Source organism: Podarcis erhardii (genome assembly GCF_964252035.2).
Source record: "Podarcis erhardii genome assembly, chromosome: 1".
In the NCBI taxonomy this organism is placed as follows: Eukaryota; Metazoa; Chordata; class Lepidosauria; order Squamata; family Lacertidae; genus Podarcis; species Podarcis erhardii.
This window is the reverse complement of record NC_138497.1, coordinates 9630990-9657261: the sequence shown is the minus strand read 5'-3', so window position 1 is coordinate 9657261 and position 26272 is coordinate 9630990. Positions and strand designations below refer to the sequence as shown.

Below are 26272 nucleotides of genomic sequence, written 5' to 3'. Positions count from 1 at the left end.
CACATTCTGACAGAGGCGAGGACCAGAACTGATCGTGGGTGGAGCCAGAAGCAGAAATGTTTAACAAATCTGGAATAAAGGCCCTCTGTGGAGCAGGCCATTACCATAGCTGTCAACTTACAGATTTGAAAATAAGGAACCAGCAGCCTCCAAAATAAGGGATCAGCAGCCAAAATAAGGGATTTTCTGGGCACAGGTATGTTCAACTTCTGAGCCCCTCTGAGCCAAAGGCAGAAAGCCCAGCCAGAGCCAAACGAAGCCTCAAGCGGTGGTTCCCACAGTGCGGCAACCCGGCAAAGGGGATGCAGCAATGAAAACCACCGTCACCTCTCCGCTGGGAAGCGCTGAGCAAAGTCCCCAGGCAATGCGGCCGATTTGATCAGCACAAGGCATGCAAGCTCCACCCCCCAGTCGTTCTTAGACTGCTTAGTGGTGAGCAACGCAGCCAAGCAACACAGTTGGAGTCTCCCTCCTCCTTGGCCGGCAGGGAGGGAGGGAGAGAAGCTGCTTCCTTTGAAACCCGGGAAATTTAAGGGACATCATCAATAAGGGACAGCAGCAGGAAACGGCGCTGGGTTAAGGGACTTTCCCACCAAATAAGGGACGGTTGACAGCTATGGCCATTACAGCTACTGTTGTAATGAAAGCAAAGCAAAGACACAAACGTTTGCATGGGTATGACAGAAGCTTCCCAGTTTGTTCTCAGACAGCTGGCAGCGGAACAACTTGTTTTTTCTTCAGCCATACAACCTGGAAAATGTAATCAAACCCAGACCCATCAAGCTATTTTTATCAGACAACATATTGTCTCTTTCAAGTATTCTGAAACTACACCAAAAGATGGGGGGGGGGGTGTGGAGAGAGAAAAAACATTTCAAAGTTTAGGGAAAATAAGGAGGAAATAGGAAGACAAGTCCATCTTTAGTGTTTCTCGAAGTACAACTCCCATCATCCCTGACCACTGGTCCTGCTAGTTAGGGATGGTGCCTACCTGTGATGAAATAAATGTGGCCATTAAGCTCTCCGTCCAATGGCTTGTGGGAGCAGTAAGTTTAGCTTCGAACAATCTCTGGCAATGTGCTTCTCAGAGTCCCACTCAAAGGACTCTTAAAAAAACACCCACCTAAAACCCCAACTAAAGAATCATGGCAAGAAAAAATGATGGACTATGCAGAACTGGCAAAACTGACATATAAGCTACGGGACAAGGATAGCTGTGACTTTAAAGATGAATGGGAACCCTTTACAAAGTACCGTATTTTTTTGCTCTATAAGACTCACTTTTCCCCTCCTAAAAAGTAAGGGGAAATGTGTGTGCATCTTATGGAGCGGATGCAGGCTGCGCAGCTATCACAGAAGCCAGAACAGCAAGAGGGATCGCTGCTTTCACTGCACAGCTATCCCTCTTGCTGTTCTGGCTTCTGAGATTCAGAATATTTTTTTTCTTGTTTTCCTCCTCCAAAAACTAGGTGCGTCTTGTGGTCTGGTGCATCTTATAGAGTGAAAAATACGGGTATTTGAAGATGCAACAAAGCGAACTGGACTCCTTGGCTGGTTTTGAATAAACATTCACAAACTTTTTATTGATAATAATTAGCTAAGTAGTTTGAGGATCTATACAACTTTGTAACATGCAGAAATCAGCATTCTCAGAGAAATCAAAGAAGGGAACTGAGGGAAGTTGGGCGGTGGGGGTGGGTCGGTTTTGAGTGGGAGGGGGGAGGAAAAATTGGGGAGGGAATAAGGATGATATGTTTCTGGGTAATATGTTTTGTTTTAATTTTGAAAAATAAATAAATAAATACAAAAAACCCCACCCACCTCTCCACTTATGAATATACAAAGCTGTATCACACCTACACAAACCATTTGTCAGTCGAGCCCAGTCTCCTCAAAAGCATGCCTGTCCGCCAGCAACAGATCTTTGCAGCCAGGCTGTTTTGAATTCTGATGCCTTGAACCAGGGGTAGGCAACCTAAGGCCCATGGGCCACAAGCGGCCCACGGGGGTCGTTTAACCGGTCCACGAGCCACCGCCAAACCAAGCCGACTGCTCGGTCAGTCCCAGAGCGCTGTGCTAAAGTGGTGCAGCGCAGCGTGGGGACTCGCTTACGCGGTGCCAGAAATAGCGTCTGTGCACGCTCAGATGCCAGAAATCACGTCTGCGCTGACGCAGACACCGGAAATCATGGCTGCGCACGTGTGATCCGGCCGACGGAGGGATCTCTGCTGGAGTGAACCGGCCAAGACAACGTAAACCTTGCTGACCCCGGCCTTGAACCATCCCATGGCTTCTAAAACAACGAAGGGGCAACTCACACCCCACATTCTGCTAAAGGTGGCGGTTTAAATATACGTAAAATCAGGACTTCCGGGTTGGCGCCATCGCCGAATGGCGGACTCCCTCCGAGCTCCGGAGGGAGCCTGCTCGGCAGGGGCTGGGTTCTACCGTGCCGGCGACGCGGGGACCCTCAAAAACCATGGGCGCTGAAACCCATGGGCATGGTGACTCGGCGGGCACTGTTTGCGCCCCCTGACCACGCGAAGGAGCCTTTTTAAAGGCTACGGAGCGGGTGACGGGGGTGGTGGTGCTGTGAGTCCTCCGCTTCCCCTGCCGAGTGAAGCCGCATGCCATTTGGCGGAGAGCGCTGACTTCTTCCATTGAAAATCTGGACTTAAAAGAATAACCCGTGAGTAATTGGAACTTGGATTAAAAAGGGGAACAAATTTTTTCTTAAATTCGGAGCGAGCGGGGGAGGTGCAAAAAGGAAGTCAGCCTCCCCCCTGTTGTAGAGGAGCTAAAGCAAAGGACCTGACAACTAAGATCGAGTGCAACCTTTTTTTTTGATAAAGTTATTAATTTCGCGATGGAAAATTATAAGCTGGGCTGGAGGAGAAAAGTGGAATGTGAATTAAAATACAACCCCCCCCCCCGAAAAACCCCGGGAGCGATCCGTGAGAGCGCCGGGAGAGGAGAAATAGAGGTTTTGACAGCTGTCAAAGGAGCTGCCAAAACTGAAGAACAAAAAGAGAACTTTGTTATGAGGACTTTGCTGGTTACATTTGTTATAAATTGGATATAAACTGTTTAAAACAAGGAATAATAAGTTACTTTGACTGGTGGGTGTGATCGGGAAGGAAACTGAGTTTTTATAATCCCTCTAGAGGAGCTGTGGGTCATTACAAGTATTGCTGGCATGGAATTTGAATCGGACTTTTTATCTCCTGGGAAACTGCAGAAATGGAACACTATTTTGTCTACAGAGGTCTACACACTAAAGGAGACAATAGATTTATCTATTGAAGAATGGAAGGGACTTGACGTAATGTTTTGTTCCTGAATAACAAAGCCTCTGTAGAGGAATTACAAGCTTTTCGGAATTAGAACATTTGTGCAGGAGAGCAGGGGGAAAAAAAAGAGGAGAAGAGAGAACAACAAGAACAACAAGAATAACAAGAACTGGACAAAGTTGGAAGATAGACCCCTTCCAAGATTGGACATTCGAAATCAAAGATGACCAAAAGATGGCAAAGACTATTAAAAAGACGGCAAAGCGGACTGGTGAAGGACTATGGCTTAGATGTGGGAGCTCCAGGACAACAGTAGACATTGACGGACATTGGGAACGCAACCGGGAAAGGGGGGAGGGAAATTTGGAATCCAAAGGGTGTTAAATTACATTTTATTCTTTTTTCTATTTTTTTATAACAAAACAAATTCCTTCCAGTAGCACCTTAAAGACCAACTAAGTCAGTTCTTGGTATGAGCTTTCGTGTGCATGCACACTTCTTCAGATACACTGAAACAGAAGTTTCCAGACCCTTCTATATAGTGAGAAGGTGGGGAGGGGTATTACTCAGAAGGGTGGTGGGAATGGGTGATTGGCAGATAGCTGTGATGAGCCTGTTGACGACTCTTAACGACTGCAATAGGTCTTACAGGAAAAAGCAAGGGGTGAAAAGGTGAAAGGAGAAAAATGGCTTTGTCATGTATAATGAGATAAGAATCCAAGGTCTTTGTTCAGACCAGGTTTTTCCATGGTTTTGAGTTTGGTGATAAGTTGTAATTCAGCAGCTTCTCTTGAAAGAAGAGAAGCTGCACCTTCTCACTATATAGAAGGGTCTGGAAACTTCTGTTTCAGTGTATCTGAAGAAGTGTGCATGCACACGAAAGCTCATACCAAGAACTGACTTAGTTGGTCTTTAAGGTGCTACTGGAAGGAATTTGTTTTGTTTTGTTTTGACTATGGCAGACCAACACGGCTACCTATCTGTAACTGGATCTATTTTTTTATGTTAATCTGTATTGTATACTAAAGAGGGGAACTCGTGGAAGGGAACAGGTCGATTTTAGGGGATGGGAAAATATTTTTTAAATTGGGTTAATGATAATAATTTTAAAACTTGGGGTAAGAATTTGCTGAATCTATTTGAAAGAATTAGAATACAAGAGGGGGAGGGGAGGGGAAGTCCTGGAAAGATGATATTGAAAATAAGGCCTTAAATCTGGATGTTTTTCTTTTCTGTTATATTTGAAAATTTTTAATAAATATTATTAATATATATATATATATATATATATATATATATATATATATACGTAAAATCGTTGTTCTTTCATACAGACACGCAGTCATTTCTCAGAAATGCTGGGGGGGGGGGATGCGATTTCACTGAATGTATGACAGACACAAACCGGGAAGGGGAAAATCCTTCCTCTGTGGCAGGCGGACTGGGCAAACCTCTTGCTGACCAAATAACCAGCAACCTAGAAATGTAGAGGATTCTTTCATCTCACTGGACGGAGCTGCTGGAATTTTTTCTAGCCTATCCGACGACGGAGCCAATTTGCTCTTAACAGTGCTGCTATTTTATGCATGCCAAGCGGGGGGGGGGGTAGATGGGGGAGGAAGCAAATCTGCAACCTGGAGCCCTCCATCGAAAGCACATTGATGACAGCACAAACAAAGCAGATTTGGTGTATCCCAGATAAAAGCCTCCAGATGTTTTGGCCTACAACTCCCATGATCCCTAGCTAACAGGACCAGTGGTCAGGGATGATGGGAATTGCAGTCCAAAACAGCTGGAGGGCCGAAGGTTGTGGATGCCTGATCTAGCGCAACACCCCTGCAGTGCAGGAATCTGTTGCCCAGCGTGGGACTCGAACCCACAACCACTGAGATTAAGAATCTCATGACTCCAGGAACATGGGCAGGAATCCTCCTAGTCAGGGTGGAATAATCCCGTGTATGATTTCCGGTGTGGCAGGGGACAAGAATGACGTGGGCCTCCATATCCCTTCTTCACTGAGTATTGGCCATGCTGCCTGCCTGGGATGACAGGAGCTGGAATCCAAGAACAATGGTCACTCCTGCCAACAACACTCTGAGGAAGAGGGCAGCTCATCACTTTAGCTGTGTTCCCTGCATTGCAGGGGGTTGGACTAGATGATCCCTGGGGTACCTTCCAGCAAATAATAAGAATAAGAATAAGAATAAGAATAAGAATAAGAATAAGAATAAGAATAATAATAATAATAATAATAATAATAATAAATTTATTTTGTACCCCGCCCATCTAGCTGGGCTTCCCCAGCCACTCTGGGCGGCTTCCAACGAAGATTAAAAATACATTAAAATGTCACACATTAAAAACTTCCCTGAACATCTTCAGATGTTGTATGCCTCTTTAATTTCAGTTCACAAGCGCAGAAGCTAACCACAGTAGCACCCACAAAGAGCAAGGCAACAGTCAAATCAGAACGGTGGCAGAAAGAGAAGGAAACCAAATCACAGAGGGAAAAGTAGCTTGCCTAGTACTGACCATCACACTTCTCAGGTACTAGGGGGTCAGATTCCCCCCCCCCTCCACTATGCCATCCCCTGCCGAAAATGAACTTTAGCACAGTAAATCCAATCTTCAATATGCAAGTTGCGTGTTAAATCACATGTATAAATGCACATATATTTACTGTGAAGGAATGAAGCATGGAGAGATTCTGGGAAACAATGTGCCCATTTTACAGATGGGAATCTATGGAGCCAAGAATTTACACCCCAATGGAAACAAACCATGACCTCTGTCTCGTGCAGAATTAGGGTTTGCTTAACTCTGCATTGGACTAAAACAGCCATCTCACCCCTGCATTTTCTCTCTCTTTTTTGGGTCAGATTAAAATATATATGGGAATGGGTCATAGCTCAGTGGAGGCGCATCTGCCTTGCATTAAGTAACAACAGCAACAGCAACAGCAACAACATTTCTATATCGTCCCCCTGACCGGGTTGCCAGAGCCACTCTGGGCACCTCCCATCACAGCCCTCCCTGGAGATGTCAGGACTTGAACCCGGCACCTCCTCCCTGCATTGCAGATGCCCTGTCTCTGAGCCATCAGGCAAGTCTGAAGTGTGTAACAATGGCAAGTGTGGAGACCTGAGCATAGAGCGCCATATGTCAGATTGTGCCAGACTGTTCTTTGCTGTTTGTTGCTTCTTGCCTCCTCCGCATGTCAAACCATCGCTCCTTGATGTGGAAACGCTTTTGGAAATGTGCGCTGTGAGATGCCACCCTTCAGAGGTGCCAAAAAAGTGACCCACTCCTATTACTGAGTTGCGAGAGGCAGCTCAGAAGAGAGAATCATGCCAGGGAATTACAGTGCGATCATAGGCAGGCCTACTCAGAAGTAATCCCTATGGGCTTCAACGGGGCTCCAGAGAGTGTAGGACTCTGACTACCATCACCCCAGCTCTCCGGACATGCTGGCTGGAGATGATGGGAGTTGGAGTCCATCAGTTTCTGGAGGGCACTGCAGCGGTGTTGACCTTTCAAGCAATCTGAGACCATGCCAACCTGCCTGTCTCTGCTCCTCCCTCTTCATGGCTCTCCTGGTCCTGGAAGACCAGGGGGGAGGTGAGCTTGTTGCAGCCAGAGAAGGAGACACCCATGACTCTTCCCCAGCCTGACTCATCTCTGCCTCTTGGTCTCCCTCCTCCCCTGCTTCAGCTTCTGCCTTTGATTCTGCACTTTTCTCTGCCACAGACTCTCCCAGCTCACAAAGACCTGTTGCCCCTTCTGCTTCCGGCATCTCCTCTTCCCAGGCTTCTCCCTTTTCTCCCTCTGACCACTCATGGTCGTCCCACCACCACTCCCTGGGCTCTGAGTCTATTTCCCTTGGTGGTTCCCCAGTTGGTTCCTCCATCCACTCCTCTGCATCCGGCTAGTCCATGACGTATCCTGGTGTTACTGCAAGGTTCAAATAGGGGCAGCTTAAAAGTTAGGGGAAGGTTAATAATAATAATAATAATAATAATAATAATAATAATAATAATAATAATTTATTTATACCCCGCCCATCTGGCTGGGTTTCCCCAGCCACTCTGGGCGGCTTCCAGCAAAATATTAAAATGCAATAATTCATCAAATATTAAAAGCTACTGTCAGAGTCACCCGTGGTCCAAGCTCACAAGAGACCAAAGTCCAGTCCGGCTTATGTACAAAAGCTTTTATTGAAGAACATTCTTAGCTTTGCATCCGAGCTCCGTGACTCCACGTCTGTTATGCTTAGACCGCTGAAGTCCCCTCTGAGTCAGTCCCGCCTCTACACCAGTTTAAGAGGCTTGTACTGGTCCACCTCTTCCTCTCTTTCCTTTTCCGCAGGGTCTTTCTGCCCCCCTGTGTTCTCTCCCTTCGGGACTCCCCAGAGGCTGAATCCTCTGACGCCTGCTCCCCCCTCCTTCGCGCTTTGGGACCAGGCTCCTCCCCAGGGCTCTCTTCACTTCCGCGCGCCTCCCATTTTGAACTTGGCGCGCGTACGTTGCTCCTGACCTTCCCTTCGACAGTTACACTGCTCTCGGTACTACTTTCCGCCCCTTCCGTCAGGACGTCTTGCCCCGATCTCCTTCCCCTCTCTGCTTCCTGTTCTGCTCCCCCTGACACACTGGTCACTCCACCCCCTTCACTCCGTTCCGGCGGAGCAGCCAGTCCCGATCTCCAACTCCCACTGGGGGTTCCCCCTTCGTTCCCCTGCTCCTGACTGCTTCCCCCTCTAGCTCCCCTTGGCCTGACCAGAGGGGCTCCCTTTTGGGAGTCCTCCGATTCACTGGACGGACTCATGGACAATCTTGGGTCATTGTCGTCCTCTTCCTCGTCACCCTGGAATCCTTCCCCCTCGCTCTCTGTCTCCTCCCTCATCTGCGCCTCTCTCCCTGAACCCCTGACAGCTTCCCTAAACAGGACTGCCTTCACATGTCTTCTAAAAGTCAGATAGTTGTTTATTTCTTTGACATCTGGTGGAAGGGCATTCCACAGGGCAGGAGCCACCACCAAGAAGGCCCTCTGCCTGGTTCACTGTAGCTTTGCTTCTCGCAGTGAGGAAACCACCAGAAGACCCTTGGAGCTGTACCTCAGTGTCCGGGCAGAACGATAGGGATGGAAACGCTCCTTCAGGTATAGTGCAGTGGTAGAGCATCTGCTTTGCATGCTGAAGGTCCCAGGTGCAGTCCTCATCATCTCCAGGTAGGGAGAGCTTGCCGGGTGCTCTTCCGGGTCCTACATCACATCATTTTGCCTCCCTGCCTCCAGCATGTTGCATGATGCCAACTGCTAAAACAGCTCCTGATGAAACCCTGACCCAGCAGCTCTCGGGAAAGGACTGGTTGTGGGAATAGTTCCATGTGAAGTGTGCTTTGAGTTTATTTGGAGGAACATCATGAAACCCATTAGAACACAAACAAGCTGAGCAGAGTTGCAAAGGGCGCTGAGCTCTGGGTTCACTTTGCAACTCGTAACTCTAGACCAGAGATTTCAATGAAGGGAAACTGGCCTGTAAATGCCCAATCGGTACCTGTTGTTGTTGTTGTTTAGTCATTTAGTCGTGTCCGACTCTTCGTGACCCCATGGACCAGAGCACACCAGGCACTCCTGTCTTCCACTGCCTCCCGCAGTTTGGTCAGACTCATTTTCGTAGCTTCGAGAACACTGTCCAACCATCTCGTCCTCTGTCATCCCCTTCTCCTTGTGCCCTCCATCTTTCTCAACATCAGGGTCTTTTCCAGGGAGTCTTCTCTTCTCATGAGGTGGCCAAAGTACTGGAGCCTCACCTTCAGGATCTGTCCTTCCAGTGAGCACTCAGGGCTGATTTCCTTCAGAATGGATAGGTTTGATCTTCTTGCAGTCCATGGGACTCTCAAGAGTCTCCTCCAACCCCATAATTCAAAAGCATCAATTCTTCGGCAATCAGCCTACTTTATGGTCCAGCTCTCACTTCCATACATCACTACTGGGAAAACCATAGCTTTAACTATACAGACTTTTGTTGGAACGGTGATGTCTCTGCTTTTTAAGATGCTGTCTAGGTTTGTCATCGCTTTTCTCCCAAGAAGCAGGTGTCTTTTAATTTTGTGGCTGCTGTCACCATCTGCAGTGATCATGGAGCCCAAGAAAGTACAATCTCTCACTGCCTCCATTTCTTCCCCTTCTATTTGCCAGGAGGTGATGGGACCAGTGGCCATGATCTTCGTTTTTTTGATGTTGAGCTTCAGACCATATTTTGCGCTCTCCTCTTTCACCCTCATTAAAAGGTTCTTTAATTCCTCCTCACTTTCTGCCATCAAGGTTATGTCACCTGCATATCTGATCGGTACCTAGGAGCACACAAAACTGCCTTATGCTGTCAGCCCATTGGTTCAGCCAGCCAGCGCTGTCTGCCCCGGGAACAGCCAATGTGATGGCCTCCACATTGGCAGACTACAACTCCCAACATCCCTAGTCAGCATGACCAATGGTCAAGAATGATGGGAGCTGTAGAATATCTGGGGAGGGAACACACTACATTGACCAGTCCTGGTTCTCTGCTGTCTAGCAGGAGCTACCTAAGGTGAAGATGCTGCAGAACCTCTGATGGGAAATTGACAATTGAACCCAGGACCTTGCATGGGCAAAGCCTGTTCTCTCAGGCTGAGCTTTGGCCTCTTTTTAACCCTGCCACAAGCCAAGCGTTCTGCAGTTTGCCAGCTGGCAGGGGAAAGGTTCACAGACACACACGCACATTTCCCAGGACACAGATTACTCAGCTTTATTTACAGTAATTGTGGATCGTCAGCCGATCACAAGGTCCCGGGGGGGGAGGGGGGAGAGATGGATCAGGAACCCTTTCCACTTGTGACTCAGACACTGGCTCTGTGATACAACCATCCTTGCAATGCCAAAGGAGGCTTCAAATGCCCATCTCCACTTTCTTTACAAGCTTCTTCCCCCACAATCATGGTTTCCAAAGCACTCATCAGTGGGCACACCGAAAAGTTTCCACCAGGACACCCGACACACATTTGAAGCACACGACTTCCCCAAGGAATTCTGGGAAGTGTAGTTTTCCAAAGGGTGCTGGGGCGTGTAGCTCTCTGTAAGGAGGGAAACTACAGTTCCCAGGATTCTTCAGGGGGAATCACATGCTTTAAATGTGTGTTGGATGAGCTTTAAACGCATGCAGTGGATCTGCCCTTAGCGATGCTCTTCTAGCTGAAGTGCTAAAATCGACATCATCCAGGGGCAGAGGAAGGGGGGTGCAGTGGGGGAAGCCCACCCCGGGTGTCATCACTGAGGGGGGTGACATTCGGTGCACCACCTGCCCATGACTCCCAAGCCTACCCCGAGCCGTCGGGGGGAAGGGGCAGAGTTCCACCGCCTTGCCGGTGGCCTTCCCCCCTTCCCCCTTGATTTTGACAGCTTGGGGGAAGCTTGGGAGTTGCAGGCGGGCAGTGTGCTGTTGCCCCCCACTCCCAGGCTGCTTCCTGGGGGGGGGAGCCTCCCCCAAGCTGTCAAAAGGAAGAGGGAAGGGAGGAAGGCTGCTGGCAAAGCGGCATGGCTCCCACCCCAACCAGCCCAGGAAGCAGCCTGCCATGGGAGACTCGCTCCTCGCCCATGGGTGTCTCAGCCCCTGGGACGCTCACCATGGCCCCCATGGCTCCACCCCTGGGTGCACGCTCTGGGTGCTGGAACAGCTAGCTCCACTTCTGACACCATCCAGGGTGCTTCTGGACTGTCACAATTTTTGAGTGGGATTCAGTCACTGTCGAGATACCGGCAAATCAAGTCTGTGGATTAAAGCGGATTGAGAGCTCTTGAGCAACAAACCCACTTCCCCAAAAGACCAGACCTTGTCTAGTCTCTCTGTGCGCAAATTGGAGTGAAGAAGGCTCATTAAAAACAGCCAGCTGTTGTCTAATCTCCCTGCAGACAAACCAGGACGGATGCTCCGTAAACATGGCCACTGGAAGCGACGACCCTAGATGGCTGTTCTCTGAATATTAAGAACCAAACTACAATGCATGCTTTGAGATTTGGGATTGCATCTCCCGCCTTAACAAAAAACTGAAATGCATCTGAGTGGCTCATTATGCCCCACTATGCGGCCTCATACGTGGTCGGGGAAAACCCAAGAATCTTCAATGATTCAAATGGCCCTATTTTTTAAGCCAAGGCACCTTGTCCATCTGCAGCAGCACAACTGGACACCTTCATGTGCCTCAGCTGCAACAGAACCTGTCTCTCCTGTATCGGTCTCTACAGCCATTGCAGGCACCGCAACCTTCCAACACCTCCATTGTCTCCCAAGACAGATGGATGCATATGCTCAAGTGCTGAGCTGGCTGGGGACCCTCCCTGTGCTTAGGAAAAGGCAACCAGCAGCTGACCAGGTAAGAGCCCTGCAGCCTCTGAGCCAATGCGATCCACCAAGGGTGTGAACCCTGCTTCTCCTAAGCTTCCACAGTAAGCTCTGCGAGACTTGCTGTGCTCTGCCAGCCACGTCCAAGGCACTTATGACCCAGAAGGGCTATTAAAACATTGCACAGAACATGCCCAAACAAGGGAGGGTGAACATTAAAAGACTAAGCGGAATAAGGGAAGGCTCAGGTGGTGCCAAGTGCTTAAGAGGAGCCTGTCAAGGCAGGTGAGAGGGCTGAGCTGGTGCAGAGAAAGGCAGCGAGGCGGGCAGAAGAATATGAAGAGTGGCGTAAACATTTTTCAGAGCAATAGAAGGTGACAAATTCAGATTGCAAGACAAGCCCAAAGAGCCTCTTCGGTGCTGGTTTTTCTAAAGCGGCAAAAGAAGAGGTGCTCATAGGAGCCAGAATGAGTGCAGTGCCAACCTCACGCCTCCTCCTCTTCTTCCTCCTCCTCCTCCTCCCTAAAGCTACTACATTACATGCCAGCTTTCAACTCAGCCACCGATTCACACATGTTGAAGCCTGTGTGGGAAAATATAACCTGGAAACATTTGCAGCTATCAGCCTCCGGACTAACATGGGCTGGAAACATTGCAAGAATCTTGAGACACGAAGGGGGAAAAACTCATCACTCTTCAAACAACCCAAAATGTCCCTCTCTGGTCATTATTGACATTTATTAAGGACTGGAAGCTTCTTGTGGACTTTTTGCATGAAAGAGAAAATATAATATCTGGATTTGAAGATTGAAAAAATACTGGCTTGTGGAAAATAGAATAGTTGGATATCAGTTTGAGTGAATACTTTGAGCAAGTTACTATAGATAGAAAACCAGAAGTCTTTTCATCTTTTTCTCTTTTCTCTCTCTTTCCCCCCTCGTCTTTTCTCTTTTCTTTTCTTTTCTTTTCTTTCCCCCTTCTCCTTTATCTTTGCTCCTGTTTCTTTTTAGATTAGATTTTTTAAACATTTCTTTTATTCTGGTGTACTATAAAAAGATACTTTGTACTGGGTATGTATATCTTTTGGTAAGTATGAATAAGAATAAAAAAATGTTAGGAGGCCAAAATGTTTGTTGTTGTTCAGTCGTGTCCGACTCTTTGTGACCCCCTGGACCAGAGCACGCCAGGCACTCCTGTCTTCCACTGCCTCCCACAGTTCAGTCAGACTCATGTTTGTAGCTTCGAGAACACTGTCCCACCATCTCTTCCTCTGTTGTCCCCTTCTCCTTGTGCCCTCCATCTTTCCCAACATCAGGGTCTTTTCCACGGAGTCTTCTCTTCTCATGAGGTGGCCAAAGTATTGGAGCCTCAGCTTCACGACCTGTCCTTCCAGTGAGCACTCAGGGCTGATTTCCTTCAGAATGGAGAGGTTTGATCTTCTTGCAGTCCATGGGACTCTCAAGAGTCTCCTCCAGCACCATAACTCAAAAGCATCAGCCTTCTTGATGGTCCTGCTCTCACTTCCATACATCACTACTGGGAAAACCATGGCTTTAACTATACGGACCTTTGTTGGCAAGGTGATGTCTCTGCATTTTAAGGCACTGTCTAGGTTTGCCATCGCCTTTCTCCCAAGGAGCAGGCGTCTTTTAATTTCGTGAGAAAACTTCGTGAGAAATTTGTCCAATCCTCTTTTACAGAAGAGGCCAAAATGTACCTCTCTGGTTTTTCCACTGTTCAAATTATATATTACGTTCCACTCTCACCAGTTTGTTCCCCAGGACATGTCCAGGGTGTGGTGCTCTCCACTCTAGGTCCTGAGTGGAGTCGCTCAGAAGAGATAAAAGAAAGTATTTTTTTTACACAGCGCATAGTTAAACTCTGGAACTCAACAGTGATGGCCGCCAACTCAGCTGGCTGTAAAAGAGGATTGGACAAATTCATGGGGGAGACAGCTTCTTAGGAAATCCAGGCTTCCTCATCCAACCCATCTCCTCCCTGCCAAAATCACACCCACTTCAAACTAGTGTAATTTGGTTTGGTTTAGCCCAAGCAATATTTCCCCTCCTGGGCTGAGAGAGCCTACGATACGTAGCAGATCCGTATCTCCAGGCCTGGCAGGGCCGTCTTTACCCGGGGGTGCAAGGGGTGTAGGGCACCCGGGCGCCAAATTCTGAAGCTGCCTAAGCTCTTAAATATCTACCTGCTATGAAATAATAAATAATTTTGATCAAGCTAGAAAAACAAAATACATACATATACAGTGGTACCTCAGATTACAGAAGCTTCAGGTTACAGACGCTTCAGGTTACAGACTCCGCTAACACAGAAATAGTACCTCGGGTTAAGAACTTTGCTTCAGGATGAGAACAGAAATCGTGCAGCGGTGGCACAGCGGCAGCGGGAGGCTCCATTAGCTAAAGTGGTACCTCAGGTTAAGAACAGTTTCAGGTTAAGAACGGACCTCCAGAACAAATTAAGTTTTTAACCCGAGGTACAACTGTATGACTAGTGTCAGGGAACTGACATCAGAGCGAAAAGCGGAGGCAGGGCTCCAGAGCGATGCCAGGGAGGGAACCAGTCGGGGGGAAGCAATTCAGCGTGACACCAATAGAGAGGAGAGGGAGATGGAGGAATCGGTGTCAGGGCTCCAAGACCCTTCAACCGAAACCAGCGGAGAGAGCGCAGGCACGCCCTTGCCGTCCCCTTACTTGTGCAGATGCGTTCCGCGCAGGGAACATAGGAGGAGAAGGAGACTTGGGGTCAAACAGCTTTTATGCTGGAAGAGGTTCAAGAGACGCCCACTGTCGGATTCTACAAGTGACTAACAGGTCACGGAGGGGGAGCTCTAACCCTAAACATGGCTGAGCAAACGATCTAACTGAACTGGGAGCAATTTACGCACGAGTAACCTACCCACAACCATTACACCTAGGTATTAGCGAAATGTATACCTACTGTTTCACTACAGGACTTCTGACTTTGTGCGCTCATTTACCAAATACGCGCCATGCCAGCGGCGGCGCTTGTCACTCAGAACGGTGGGGCGTGTCATTCACAACGGTGCAGTGGATGCGAAATTAACTCTTCCACCAAAACAATATGTTTCGTATTGTATTGAGCTTCTACGCGGCAGCAGGGTCAGCGGCACCTTTGACATGACTGAAGTATCTCCTACGTAGGTGCCTAAATAATACTTATAAGTTTAAGTGTGGTGGTGTTGTACACTTAAGTATAAGTGTATTGTAAATAAATGAGCAAATAAAAAAGTTTGTTTCTTTTTCCTCCCTTCTTTCGTAAACAAGAGATAAGGCGTAGTGTCTGACATAAGTATAATAAAAGTTAATTTTGTGGCTAAACTAAATTTGGGGGTGCTGGGCAGATCTTTGCACCCCGGCGGTCCGTATGCTAAAGACAGTGCTGGAGCCTGGCATAAGACAAGTATGGAGTTTCTTGAAATCAGGGTTATTTACTTCTGAGTAAACATGTATCAGATCGGACTGCTAAGTCAGCTCCCTCATTTGCACCTAAAGGCGATTGGAAGTAAGATTACTGTTGTCATTTTAAACAGAAAAGGTGACTGAATAAATTCAGGGAAAAGATTTCGCAAACACACTTCCTGCCTCTCATTTAATATCCTTTTCTTAGGAACTGCCTTTTCCCGAGCAGAAAGAAACCCACAACTGTGTCCTATCTGCCCTTTATTACAAATCTTCTGCCTTGAAAAAGAACCCACACATGACAACAACCGCCAGGATTATTATATAAGGCACCTTCTAAATGTCAGCAGCTGCAGCTCAGCCATCAAGTTTATGAACTTGTTGATAAAAAGCATGTCCTGTATATATAAAAAAAATCTATAAAAGAAGAAGAAGAGAATAAACCCTGAAGCCCTGAGATCAATGAGCCGGATCATGCCAGGTCGTATAATAAACTTTCTGAGGAAGACAAGCTAGCTTGTAAACCTCAGTCGGGAGGAGATAACCATTCAAGGCAAGAGGTTAAGGCGAGATGCGAGCCCTGCCAACCCACAAAATGCAGGAACAAAACACGAGGAAACTTTCTGAATCTTTTTTAAAGCGTGCAAATCAAGGCCATAACTATAACCACCATTTGCTGGGAGATTAATCTGCTAAAAGGTGAGCCGATAAAAAGGGGTGGGAGCCCATTTTAGAATCTAGTATTGTAGAGTTGGAAGGGACCCCGAAAGCCATCTGCAATGCTGGAATCTCAACTAAAAGCATCCAGGACAGATGTCCATCCAACCTCTGCTCTAAGACTTCCAAGGAAGGAGAGTCCACCACCTCTCGAGGGAGTCCGTTCCACTCTCAAACAGCTCTTGCCATCAGAAAGTTCTTCCTAACATTTACATTGGTGGGGGATGAGTGTTCAGACCCCTGGGCCCTCACTTGTGGGGTGCCTCAGGGTTCCGTCCTCTCCCCCATGCTTTTTAACATCTATATGAAGCCGCTGGGAGAGATCATCAGGGGGTTTGGACTGGGTGTCCATCAATATGCAGATGATACCCAGCTCTACCTCTCTTTCAAATCAGAACCAGTGAAGGCGGTGAAGGTCCTGTGTGAGTGCCTGGAGGCGGTTGGAGGATGGATGGCAGCTAATGGATTGAGGTTGAATCCTGACAAGACAGAAGTACTGTTTAGGGGGGACAGGGGGCGGGCTGGTGTGGAGGACTCCCTGGTCCTGAATGGGGTAACTGTGCCCCTGAAGGACCAGGTGCGCAGCCTGGGAGTCATTTTGGACTCACAGCTGTCCATGGGGGCGCAGGTCAATTCTGTATCCAGGGCAGCTGTCTACCAACTCCACCTGGTACGCAGGCTGAGACCCTACCTGCCCGCGGACTGTCTCACCAGAGTGGTGCATGCTCTAGTTATCTCCCGCTTGGACTACTGCAATGAGCTCTACGTGGGGCTACCTTTGAAGGTGACTCGGAAACTACAACTAATCCAGAATGCGGCAGCTAGACTGGTGACTGGGGGCGGCCGCCGAGACCACATAACACCGGTCTTGAAAGACCTACATTGGCTCCCAGTACGTTTCCGAGCACAATTCAAAGTGCTGGTGTTGACCTTTAAAGCCCTAAACGGCCTCGGCCCAGTATACCTGAAGGAGCGTCTCCACCCCCATCATTCTGCCCGGACGCTGAGGTCCAGCGCCGAGGGCCTTCTGGCGGTTCCCTCATTATGAGAAGCAAAGCTACAGGGAACCAGGCAGAGGGCCTTCTCGGTAGTGGCGCCCGCCCTGTGGAACGCCCTCCCATCAGATGTCAAAGCGATAAATAACTACCTGACATTCAGAAGTCATCTTAAGGCAGCCCTGTTCAGGGAAGTTTTTAATCTGTGATATTTTAGTGTATTTTTGGTTTCTATGGAAGCCGCCCAGAGTGGCTGGGGAAACCCAGCCAGATGGGCGGGGTACAAATAATATATTATTATTATTATTATTATTATTATTATTATTATTATTATTATTATTATTATTATTATTACAGTAGTCAGAATCTCTTTTCTTGACATTTGAAGCCATGGGCTTCGGTCTTATCCTTCAGCAGCAGAAAACAAGCTTGCTTCACCAAATCAACCCAGCCAGATGGGCAAGGTATTATTATTATTATTATTATTATTATTATTATTATTATTATTATTATTAAATAATTTATTATTTATACCCCGCCCATCTCACTGGGTTTCCCCAGCCACTCTGGGCGGCTTCCAAAAGAATATTAAAATACAATAGTCTACTAAACACTAAAAGCTTCCCTAAACAGGGCTGCCTTCAGATGTCTTCTAAAAGTCTGGTACCTTGGTACCTCGGGATGCGAACGGGATCCGTTCCAGAGCCCCGTTCATATCCTGAAGCAAACGCAACCCGCGTCCACACATCTGTGCATGCGCAGGTCGCGTTTTGCCGCTTCCGCGCATGCGCTTGACATCATTTTGACCGTCGGCGCATGCGCACGCGGCGAAACCCGGAAGTAACACACTCCGTTACTTCCGGGTCGCCGCGGAGTGCAACCCGAAAATACTTAAGTTGAAGCACATTTATCCCAAGGTATGACTGTAGTTGTTTATTTCCTTGACATCTGGTGGGAGGGCGTTCCACAGGGCGAGTGCCACTACCGAGAAGGCCCTCTGCCTGGTTCCCTGTAGCTTCGCTTCTAGCAGTGAGGGAACCGCCAGAAGGCCCTCGGCCCTGGACCTCAGTGTCCGGGTTGAACGATGGGAGTGGAGACGCTCCTTCAGGTATACTGGACTGAGGCCGTTTAGGGCTTTAAAGGTCAGCACCTCCTCCTCCTCCTCCTTTTTCCTACTACGACTACTACAGTGGTACCTCGGGTTACATATGCTTCAGGTTACAGACTCCGCTAACCCAGAAATAGTGCTTCAGGTTAAGAACTTTGCTTCAGGATGAGAACAGAAATCGTGCTCCGGCGGCGCGGCAGCAGCGGGAGGCCCCATTAGCTAAAGTGGTACCTCAGGTTAAGAACAGTTTCAGGTTAAGAACGGACCTCCGGAACAAATTAAGTACTTAACCCGAGGTACTGCTGTACTACTACTACTACTACTACAAAAGGTTACAGGATTTCGGACATTTGGGATAGGAAACGATTCCTGCATTGCAGGGGGTTGGACTAGATGACCCTCAGGGTCCCTTCCAACTCTACAATTTTATGTTTCTAGAAGCAGGATGTCTGCCCCAAAGCCGGCCAAGATTACCATGAGCACAAATCATGGATGCACAAGAAAAGGAAGTCTGGAGGGGTCCTAAATAAATATTCACCTGACCCTACAACCTCCCCACCCTGCCTCATTCACTCTCAGGCAATTCCACAGCTGTTTTCCAAACCAAGACAACCAGCTACCCATCCCTCCTGCCTTCAGAATGGCTTAATATCAGGACGTGTGTTTGTTTCTGGGTGTGCATTAAACTGTAATATGAGGGCCCGTTTCTCCGCAAGATGCCATCAGTTTCCCTTCGAATATTTATTGTGACACTTGGCGCAAGTGTGTGTGTTTGTGTTTGCATGCGCTGAAGGGCTCCTAGACATAAGATAATTTATTCCACCGTCTCTGGGAGAATACATTCGCGAGCAGGCCGAAGCCTGGGGGTGCTCCGATCGGTGTAAACAGATCTCTTCGGAGGACTGATTGAATGTCAATGGCTGTCGCTCGTCGCTGTTTGAAACAGGGTCTCGGTTGCATAACCATTTGGCGTCTCCTCTCCTTCGGGCTTTGGCATCAAGCGCGAGAGGGGAAGTGAGAACGAGACGCGAGTGCTGTATTAACGGGACATTTCTTCCTTCCTTTCGCCTTGCCAGAGGGGGCCTGTGCCCACAGCTACCAGCTTTTGCTTCCATATTTACAGGCAAAATGTTATGCTGGAGTGGGAGAGTTATTGATGCAATTTCCCTGGTAAAAACGGTCTCAGAGTCTGGCTGCTGTGAGAGTGTTGCGGCGCCTGCTTGAGATGAAGAAGGGAGGAAGATTTCTATGGCCAACAACACTTTTCCAGTGATAATGTGGACATGCTTGCATTCCTGAAAGGCCCCTACTCTCGCACCTGATCTCTTGCCCCTCGCGGCTCCTCGTGGTCTTTTCTCTAAGGCTTTCTGTGTTGCATTCGTCCAGTCTGAAACATCTCTCAACTAGAGCCAGGGCCTTTTCAACACTGGCCCCGACCTGGTGGAACGCTCTGCCTCAGGATCTGATTTCTTTCTGCAGGGCCTGTAAGACAGAGTTGTTCCACCTGGCCTTTGACTTGGAATCAACTGGATCCCCTCCCCCTCTTTCCTTTTTCTTTTCTCCTTCTGAGATGGAACTCCTATTTGGGGACTTCCCTGGCTTTTTTCTGGCCCATGTAGGACCAGTCTGGATAGTTAGCCTTGGTAGACTTGAGGTTTTCATCCCCTCCCCAAAGTTTTTGATTTGAGTTTCCATTGAAATGAGGCTGCATTTTAATGTTTTAATGTTGTATTTTAATCTTGTATTTTAAGATGTATTTCAATCAATTTGTTCTTATATCTGTTGTTAGCCGCCCTGAGCCCGGTCTTGGCTGGGGAGGGCAGGGTATTAATAATAATAATAATAATAATAATAATAATACTACAGTGGTGCCTCGCAAGACGAAAATAATTCGTTCCGCGAGTCCCTTCGTCTAGCGTTTTTTTCGTCTTGCGAAGCACGGCCATTAGCGGCTTAGCGGATTAGCGCTATTAGCGGCTTAGCGGCTTAGCGGCTATTAGCAGTATAGCGGCTTAGAAAAAGGGGGGAGGGAAAAAACTCGCAAGACTCGCAAGACGTTTTCGTCTTGCGAAGCAAGCCCATAGGGAAATTCGTCTTGTGAAGCGCCTCGAAAAACGGAAAACCCTTTCGTCTAGCGAGTTTTTCGTCTTGCGAGGCATTAAACATCACTGTCCTTGAACAAGGGTGGGGAACCTTCGGTCCAGGGACTAAATATGACCCTCCAGACCTCTCTGCCTAACCCTGGGGACTTTCTGCAGGCCACACAGCCTTCTGAGTCATGCCTCTTAGCACCCCTGATTCACACCCTCACTGAATATTTGGGCCTGTCTAGGATCACAGCGGGTGGCGCTGTGGGTTAAAGCCTCAGCGCCTAGGACTTGCCGATCGCATGGTCGGCGGTTCAAATCCCCACGGCGGGGTGTGCTCCCGTCGTTCGGTCCCAGCGCCTGCCAACCTAGCAGTTCGAAAGCACCTCCGGGTGCAAGTAGATAAATAGGGACCGCTTACCAGCGGGAAGGTAAACGGCGTTCCGTGTGCTGCGCTGGCTCACCAGATGCAGCTTCGTCACGCTGGCCACGTGACCCGGAAGTGTCTTCGGACAGCGCTGGCTCCCGGCCTCTAGAGTGAGATGAGCGCACAACCCTAGAGTCTGGCAAGACTGGCCCATACGGGCAGGGGTACCTTTACCTTTACCTTTAGGATCACAGAATCATCTAGTCCAGGAGTCAGCAAAGCTTACCTTGCCTGGGCCAGTTCACTGCTGTGGAGCCCCCTCTGTGGGCCAGATCGTGGGTGTGCGTAAGCGCGTGCCTGCGATTTACGGTGTCTGTGTCTGCGCAGACGCAATTTTCGGCTTCTGCACAGACTCAATTTTTGGCGCCGCCTAAGTGAGTCCCTGTGCCACGCTGCGCTGGATCAGCACAGTGTGCAGGGACTCACCAAGAAGGTGGCTCGGTTGGGGGTGGCTCGTGGGCCGGTAAAACGACCCCCATGGGCTGCTTGTGGCCCATGGGCCTTAGGTTGCTGACCCCTGATCTAGTCCGACCCCCTGCAATGCAGGAATCAAATCTCTGGTCTCCCATCCAATTTCAGACCCTGCCTGACCCTGTTTACTTTTGCAAACGCGCTGTGCCCTTGAATTCTGTCAATGTTTCAGATGCCCATGCAGGCCGAGGGATATGCCAGCCTTAAAAAGCTGTCAAAGTCTCCTCCTCTCCAGGGTTTGCCCTAAACAATTGGAGACCGTGCCTGCAGGAAGCCAACCTCTCCTCCTTTTCATGCCTCTTTTGGTTCTGCAAGACCAGGGGGAGTGGACCTTGTCGCAGCAGGAAGGGGAGACACCATGACACCAGCAAGACTCGTCTCTGCCTCTTGGCCTCCCTCTTCTCCTGCTTCAGCTTCTGCCTCTGATTTTGGACTCCTCTCTGCCACCGATTCTCCCATCTCACTAAGCCCTGTTACCTCTTCATCTTCCGACATTCCTCCTCCCAGACTTCTCCCTTTACTCCCTCTGATCACTCACTCCAAGCCACCGTTCCTCTGCATCCAACCAGTCTGTGGCAAGCATGATGCCCACTAACAAGTGGACCCATGATACAATGTTGAGCTACAACACTAGAGGAGGCTTCCTCAACCTCGACCCTCCAGATGTTTTGAGACTACAATTCCCATCATCCCTGACCACTGGTCCTGCTAGCTAGGGATGATGGGAGTTGTAGGCCAAAAACATCTGGAGGGCCAAGGTTGAGGAAGCCTGGACTACAGTCAGCAACTGCTGGGGGAATGGTGAGATTTCACCCCTCCCATACCCAAGAATCTCCTGAGGAGCCTGCTGATTCTACAGAGAGGAGGAGCAATGTTCTGCTTTCTACTTATTCAGCTCAGTGAGTGAGTCTGTCAGTGAGTGAGTCAATTAGTCAGTCAGTGTATCGGGGAGAGAGAGAGAGTGTTAGAGATCGTGTCTAGAGATAAGGTTGCTGCTAAGAGCAGCTGCAGGCTCTCAGTGTAGCATTGATTTATGCTTAGAATATTCAGCTCTGTATATAGTTTTGTATCATAGTTGTAGTTACAGAATAAAAGGAAGATATTCTACAGAGCTGCTCTCCGAGTGGTTTATACTCTGCAAGACTCTGCAAAACTCTGCTGCGCAACGACTGTATTATTGAGACAGTGAATCCGGTGCTCTCAGCTCTAAGCTGTGAGTCCACAGCACTGTGACCTGTTCCTGTGAGAAAGGTGGTCTCTGGCAGTGCTACCCAGCTCGCCTAGCCCAGTCGGGGTTGAGGTGCATGAGTCCAGTTGGTGCACTGGCTCAAGGGCGATGCTGACAAATGGGGGATAGTCTAGCAGGGTGAAAAGGGGCACTGTCCCATCAACCTCCAACAGCCCTCAGCAAGCCCCTGCCTGCCTGTCTTCTGAACTGCAACCAGACCAGAGGGTGGCCGTGGCTGCCCAGTTCCTTCTCCGTGTCACACTTGTAAAACTCAGAAGGAAGATGGAGACCCAGCCAGAATCAGCTTCCTCTGCCTGCCACTGGCTCCACCTCCAGTTGGCTTTGTGCCCTGCCAGTCCTAATGGGCACCACCCAACACTGTGCTGGTGCTTCTTTGGTCTAGCTGGGTATGATGGGAGTGATAAATGCATCACCAGTATTTAAGAACTTGGGTAATTCGTGGCACCACCTCCTTAGAGCTCTACTTCTGTCTCTGTTGATTTATAGTCGGCCATGACAGGCCAGGATGGGCCACCTCTGCCCTTCTGCTTTCCAGATGCTCACCTGCTCTGAAGATTGCCACCAGCTTCTTCTTCTTTGGGGATCACTCGTAGCTGAGTAAGATTGTCTTCCATAAACACGGTCTTAACAGTGAGTCTGTAAATGACTGTGGAGGCCAATTCTGGATCTGCACGTCCTTCCACAGTGGGGACATAGGTTTGCAGGTCATGGTGTGGATTTGCCATGCATGTCTTCCTCTTAGCACATTTCCCCCTTTCGTCCTGAGTTTGAGCGTCTTCAAAGCCCATGACACCTTTGGTAAAGGCTGTTCTCCAATTGGGGCGCTCGCAGGCCAGCGTTTCCCAGTTGTCTGTGTTTATACTACATTTTCTTAGATTTTCCTTGAGACAGTCTTTCAACTTCTTTTGTTGACCACCAGCATTACGCTTTCCATTTTTAAGTAATAGAGTAGTTGCTTTGGAAGACGATAATGAGGCATCCGCACAACATGACCAGTCCAACGAAGTTGATGTTGAAGAATCATCACTTTGACACTGGTGAGCTTTGCTTCTTCCAGTACACTGGCATTAGTTCACCTGTCTTCCCAAATGATGTGAAAAATTTTCAGAGACACCGTTGATGGAATCTTTTGAGGAGTTGGAGATGGTGTTTATAAGTGGTCCATGTTTCACAAGAGTACAGTAAGGTTGGTAGGACAATAGCTTCAAAAAAAAAGCTGGCAGCAGGTGTTGGGCTGTGAGCCAGTAAAAGGGTGAATTGGGGAGGGTGTTTGATTCCCCCACATACTGCTATATGGCTGAAAAAATGGCACCTACTGACATTTCCATGTGAGGCTGCTTTTATTGATTTTATTATTCTAAAAAGAGGAGGCATAGAATCGTAGAATTGGAAGGGGCCACAAGGGTCATCTCATCCAACCCCCAGCAATGCCGGAATCTTTTGCCCAATGTGGGGCTCAAACCCACAACCCTGAGATTAAGAGTCCCGTGCTTTACTGATTGTGCTATCCCAGGTCTATTCATTTTGGGGGGTTTTTTTATGCTGTGAACAGACCTGTGATCATTGGTTGAAGGGGAGGGTATAAATGGAATTTATTCATTTAATTTAATAAGCATCATCATCAACAACAACAACAACAACAAATTATTGCATGGTATTCTTGCTCACCTGTAAATGATGCCTCCTTCGTGGAGGAACATGAGGGCCGAAATTATTTCTGCGGCGTAAAACCGGGCTCGGGCTTCGTCGAAGCGACGGGATTTCTGGATGTGAAACATCAGGTCCCCTCCATTCACAAATTCCATGACGAAGAAGAGGCGGTCCTAACAGAAGACATGGAGACACCATGCTCAGAAGGAGCCCGTTTGGTAACTCTGGCAATGCACTGAGGCACCACGTCAGACGCAGCCTGAAATTTTGCATGCTGCTTTGATTAAATTCATTTTAAATAATCATTAAGTGCTGGAAGTGTTGAATGCTTGAGAAGCATTGGCAAAGCCCCTATGGGCTGCTCTCAGACACTCCCCCAGTCCAGGGCAGGATTTAGGTTTGATCACTGAAGGTAATGGGGCCCTTTATATGTCCAGCTGTCCTTTGTCAACAACAAGTTGTCGCTTTTTTTGGTATTGAATATATGCTATATGGTAATTTATGGACTTAATAGGTATCTATAACCAGTGATATTTTAGGGAGCAGGCTAGCAGGTGGGGCCCATTACTTACATCATTGGAGCCTACACAACACAAAACACTGTTGCTGTATGTAGGTTTTAATTTATTTGTTTTTCATAGAATCATAGAGTTGGAAGAGACCACAAGGGCCATCGAGTCCAACCCCCTGCCAAGCAGGAAACACCATCAGAGCACTCCTGACATATGGTTGTCAAGCCTCTGCTTAAAGACCTCCAAAGCAGGAGACTCCACCACACTCCTTGGCAGCAAATTCCACTGTCGAACAGCTCTTACTGTCAGGAAGTTCTTCCTAATGTTTAGGTGGAATCTTTTTTCTTGTAGTTTGGAACCATTGCTCCGTGTCCGCTTCTCTGGAGCAGCAGAAAACAACCTTTTCCCCTCCTCTATGTGACATCCTTTTATATATTTGAACATGGCTATCATATCACCCCTTAACCTCCTCTTCTCCAGGCTAAACATGCCCAGCTCCCTTAGCCGTTCTTCATAAGGCATCGTTTCCAGGCCTTTGACCATTTTGGTGCCCTCCTCTGGACACATTCCAGTTTGTCCGTGTCCTTCTTGAACTGTGGTGCCCAGAACTGGACACAGTACTCCAGGTGAGGTCTGACCAGAGCAGAATACAGTGGCACTATTACTTCCCTTGATCTAGATGCAATACTCCTATTGATGCAGCCCAGAATTGCATTGGCTTTTTTAGCTGCCGCGTCACACTGTTGGCTCATGTCAAGTTTGTGGTCAACCAAGACTCCTAGATCCTTTTCACATGTACTGCTCTCAAGCCAGGTGTCACCCATCTTGTATTTGTGCCTCTCATTTTTTTTGCCCAAGTGCAATACTTTACATTTCTCCCTATTAAAATTCATCTTGTTTGTTTTGGCCCAGTTCTCTAATCTGTCAAGGTCGTTTTGAAGTGTGATCCTGTCCTCTGGGGTGTTAGCCACCCCTCCCAGTTTGGTGTCATCTGCAAATTTGATCAGGATGCCCTTTAGTTTTTTATCTTATATTTTGGAAATGAACATCCAGTGGTTTTATCCTTTAAATTTTTGGGGGGGCCCCAAGAGAATGGGGCCCTAAGCTATAGCTTGTTTAGCTTATTCGTAAATCTGGCACTGCCTCAGTCTAGAAAGAGCTACTCTTGTTTATTATCTTGCAGAGGGAAACGAAAGCCAGCCAGGCAAGGATGTTTTATCTCATGGCAGGTGCCTGAGCGCACAAGAAGGGAATTCAAATGCAATGAGTGTTCCCACACCCTGAGAGTGATGTCCTCTGCTAGTTCAAACACAAAGAGCCAAAGTTAGGCCTCAAGTCCAGCCAACTAAAAATTCACCGCAGATATTTGAAATCACCACGTGGCTAAGTTTTATCTCAGGTATGTGCACACAGCAGTGGTCCGATTACAGTCCTTTCTACCCACAATGGGCTTCCTAAGACGGTCAGAACTACATTGCAATTTGTGCAATGTTTTAAACTTGTGCATGAAGAAGGGTGCAACATTTGTAGGGTGGTGGGAGCCTCTGTGGAAGCACTTTCACCCCATTCAACCCAACCAGACCTTTCTTTTCTAAAGTGGAGCAGTGGCTGTGCACAGCACAGATTGGCTAGCTCCTGTGATGTAACCAAGGCTGTGTATACAACCATACACTTAAACCAAACTGTTCTTTGGAACTGCAGTTTACCCTTCCCAGAGCTACCATTTCCAGCATCCTTAACAAACTACAGTTCCCAAGATTCTTGTACTTTAAATGCATGGTGTGTGCACAGCCCAAGAAACCTTATCCCCACCCCAGCCTCTGGAGCAATTTTGCATTTATGAAAGTTTTCCATTAAAAAAACAATGAGGGAGAAAGTCACAAATGAACGAATGCTCACATGACACTCTAAGGTTCCCTCCAGGCTGCCAGTATTTTGCAGGAGGGACAGGAAGA

At 48.1% G+C, this 26272-nt stretch overlaps 1 protein-coding gene across 1 annotated transcript in view; it reads right to left on the bottom strand.

The window, feature by feature from the left end:
* PRKCH (protein kinase C eta) overlaps window positions 1–26272 on the bottom strand; it is a 120772-nt gene that overhangs the window by 22014 nt on the left and 72486 nt on the right. The window contains exon 10 of the mRNA XM_081861127.1: window positions 23824–23978. Coding sequence (XP_081717253.1) covers window positions 23824–23978 — 155 coding nt within the window. The remainder of the gene's footprint in view (window positions 1–23823; window positions 23979–26272) is intronic.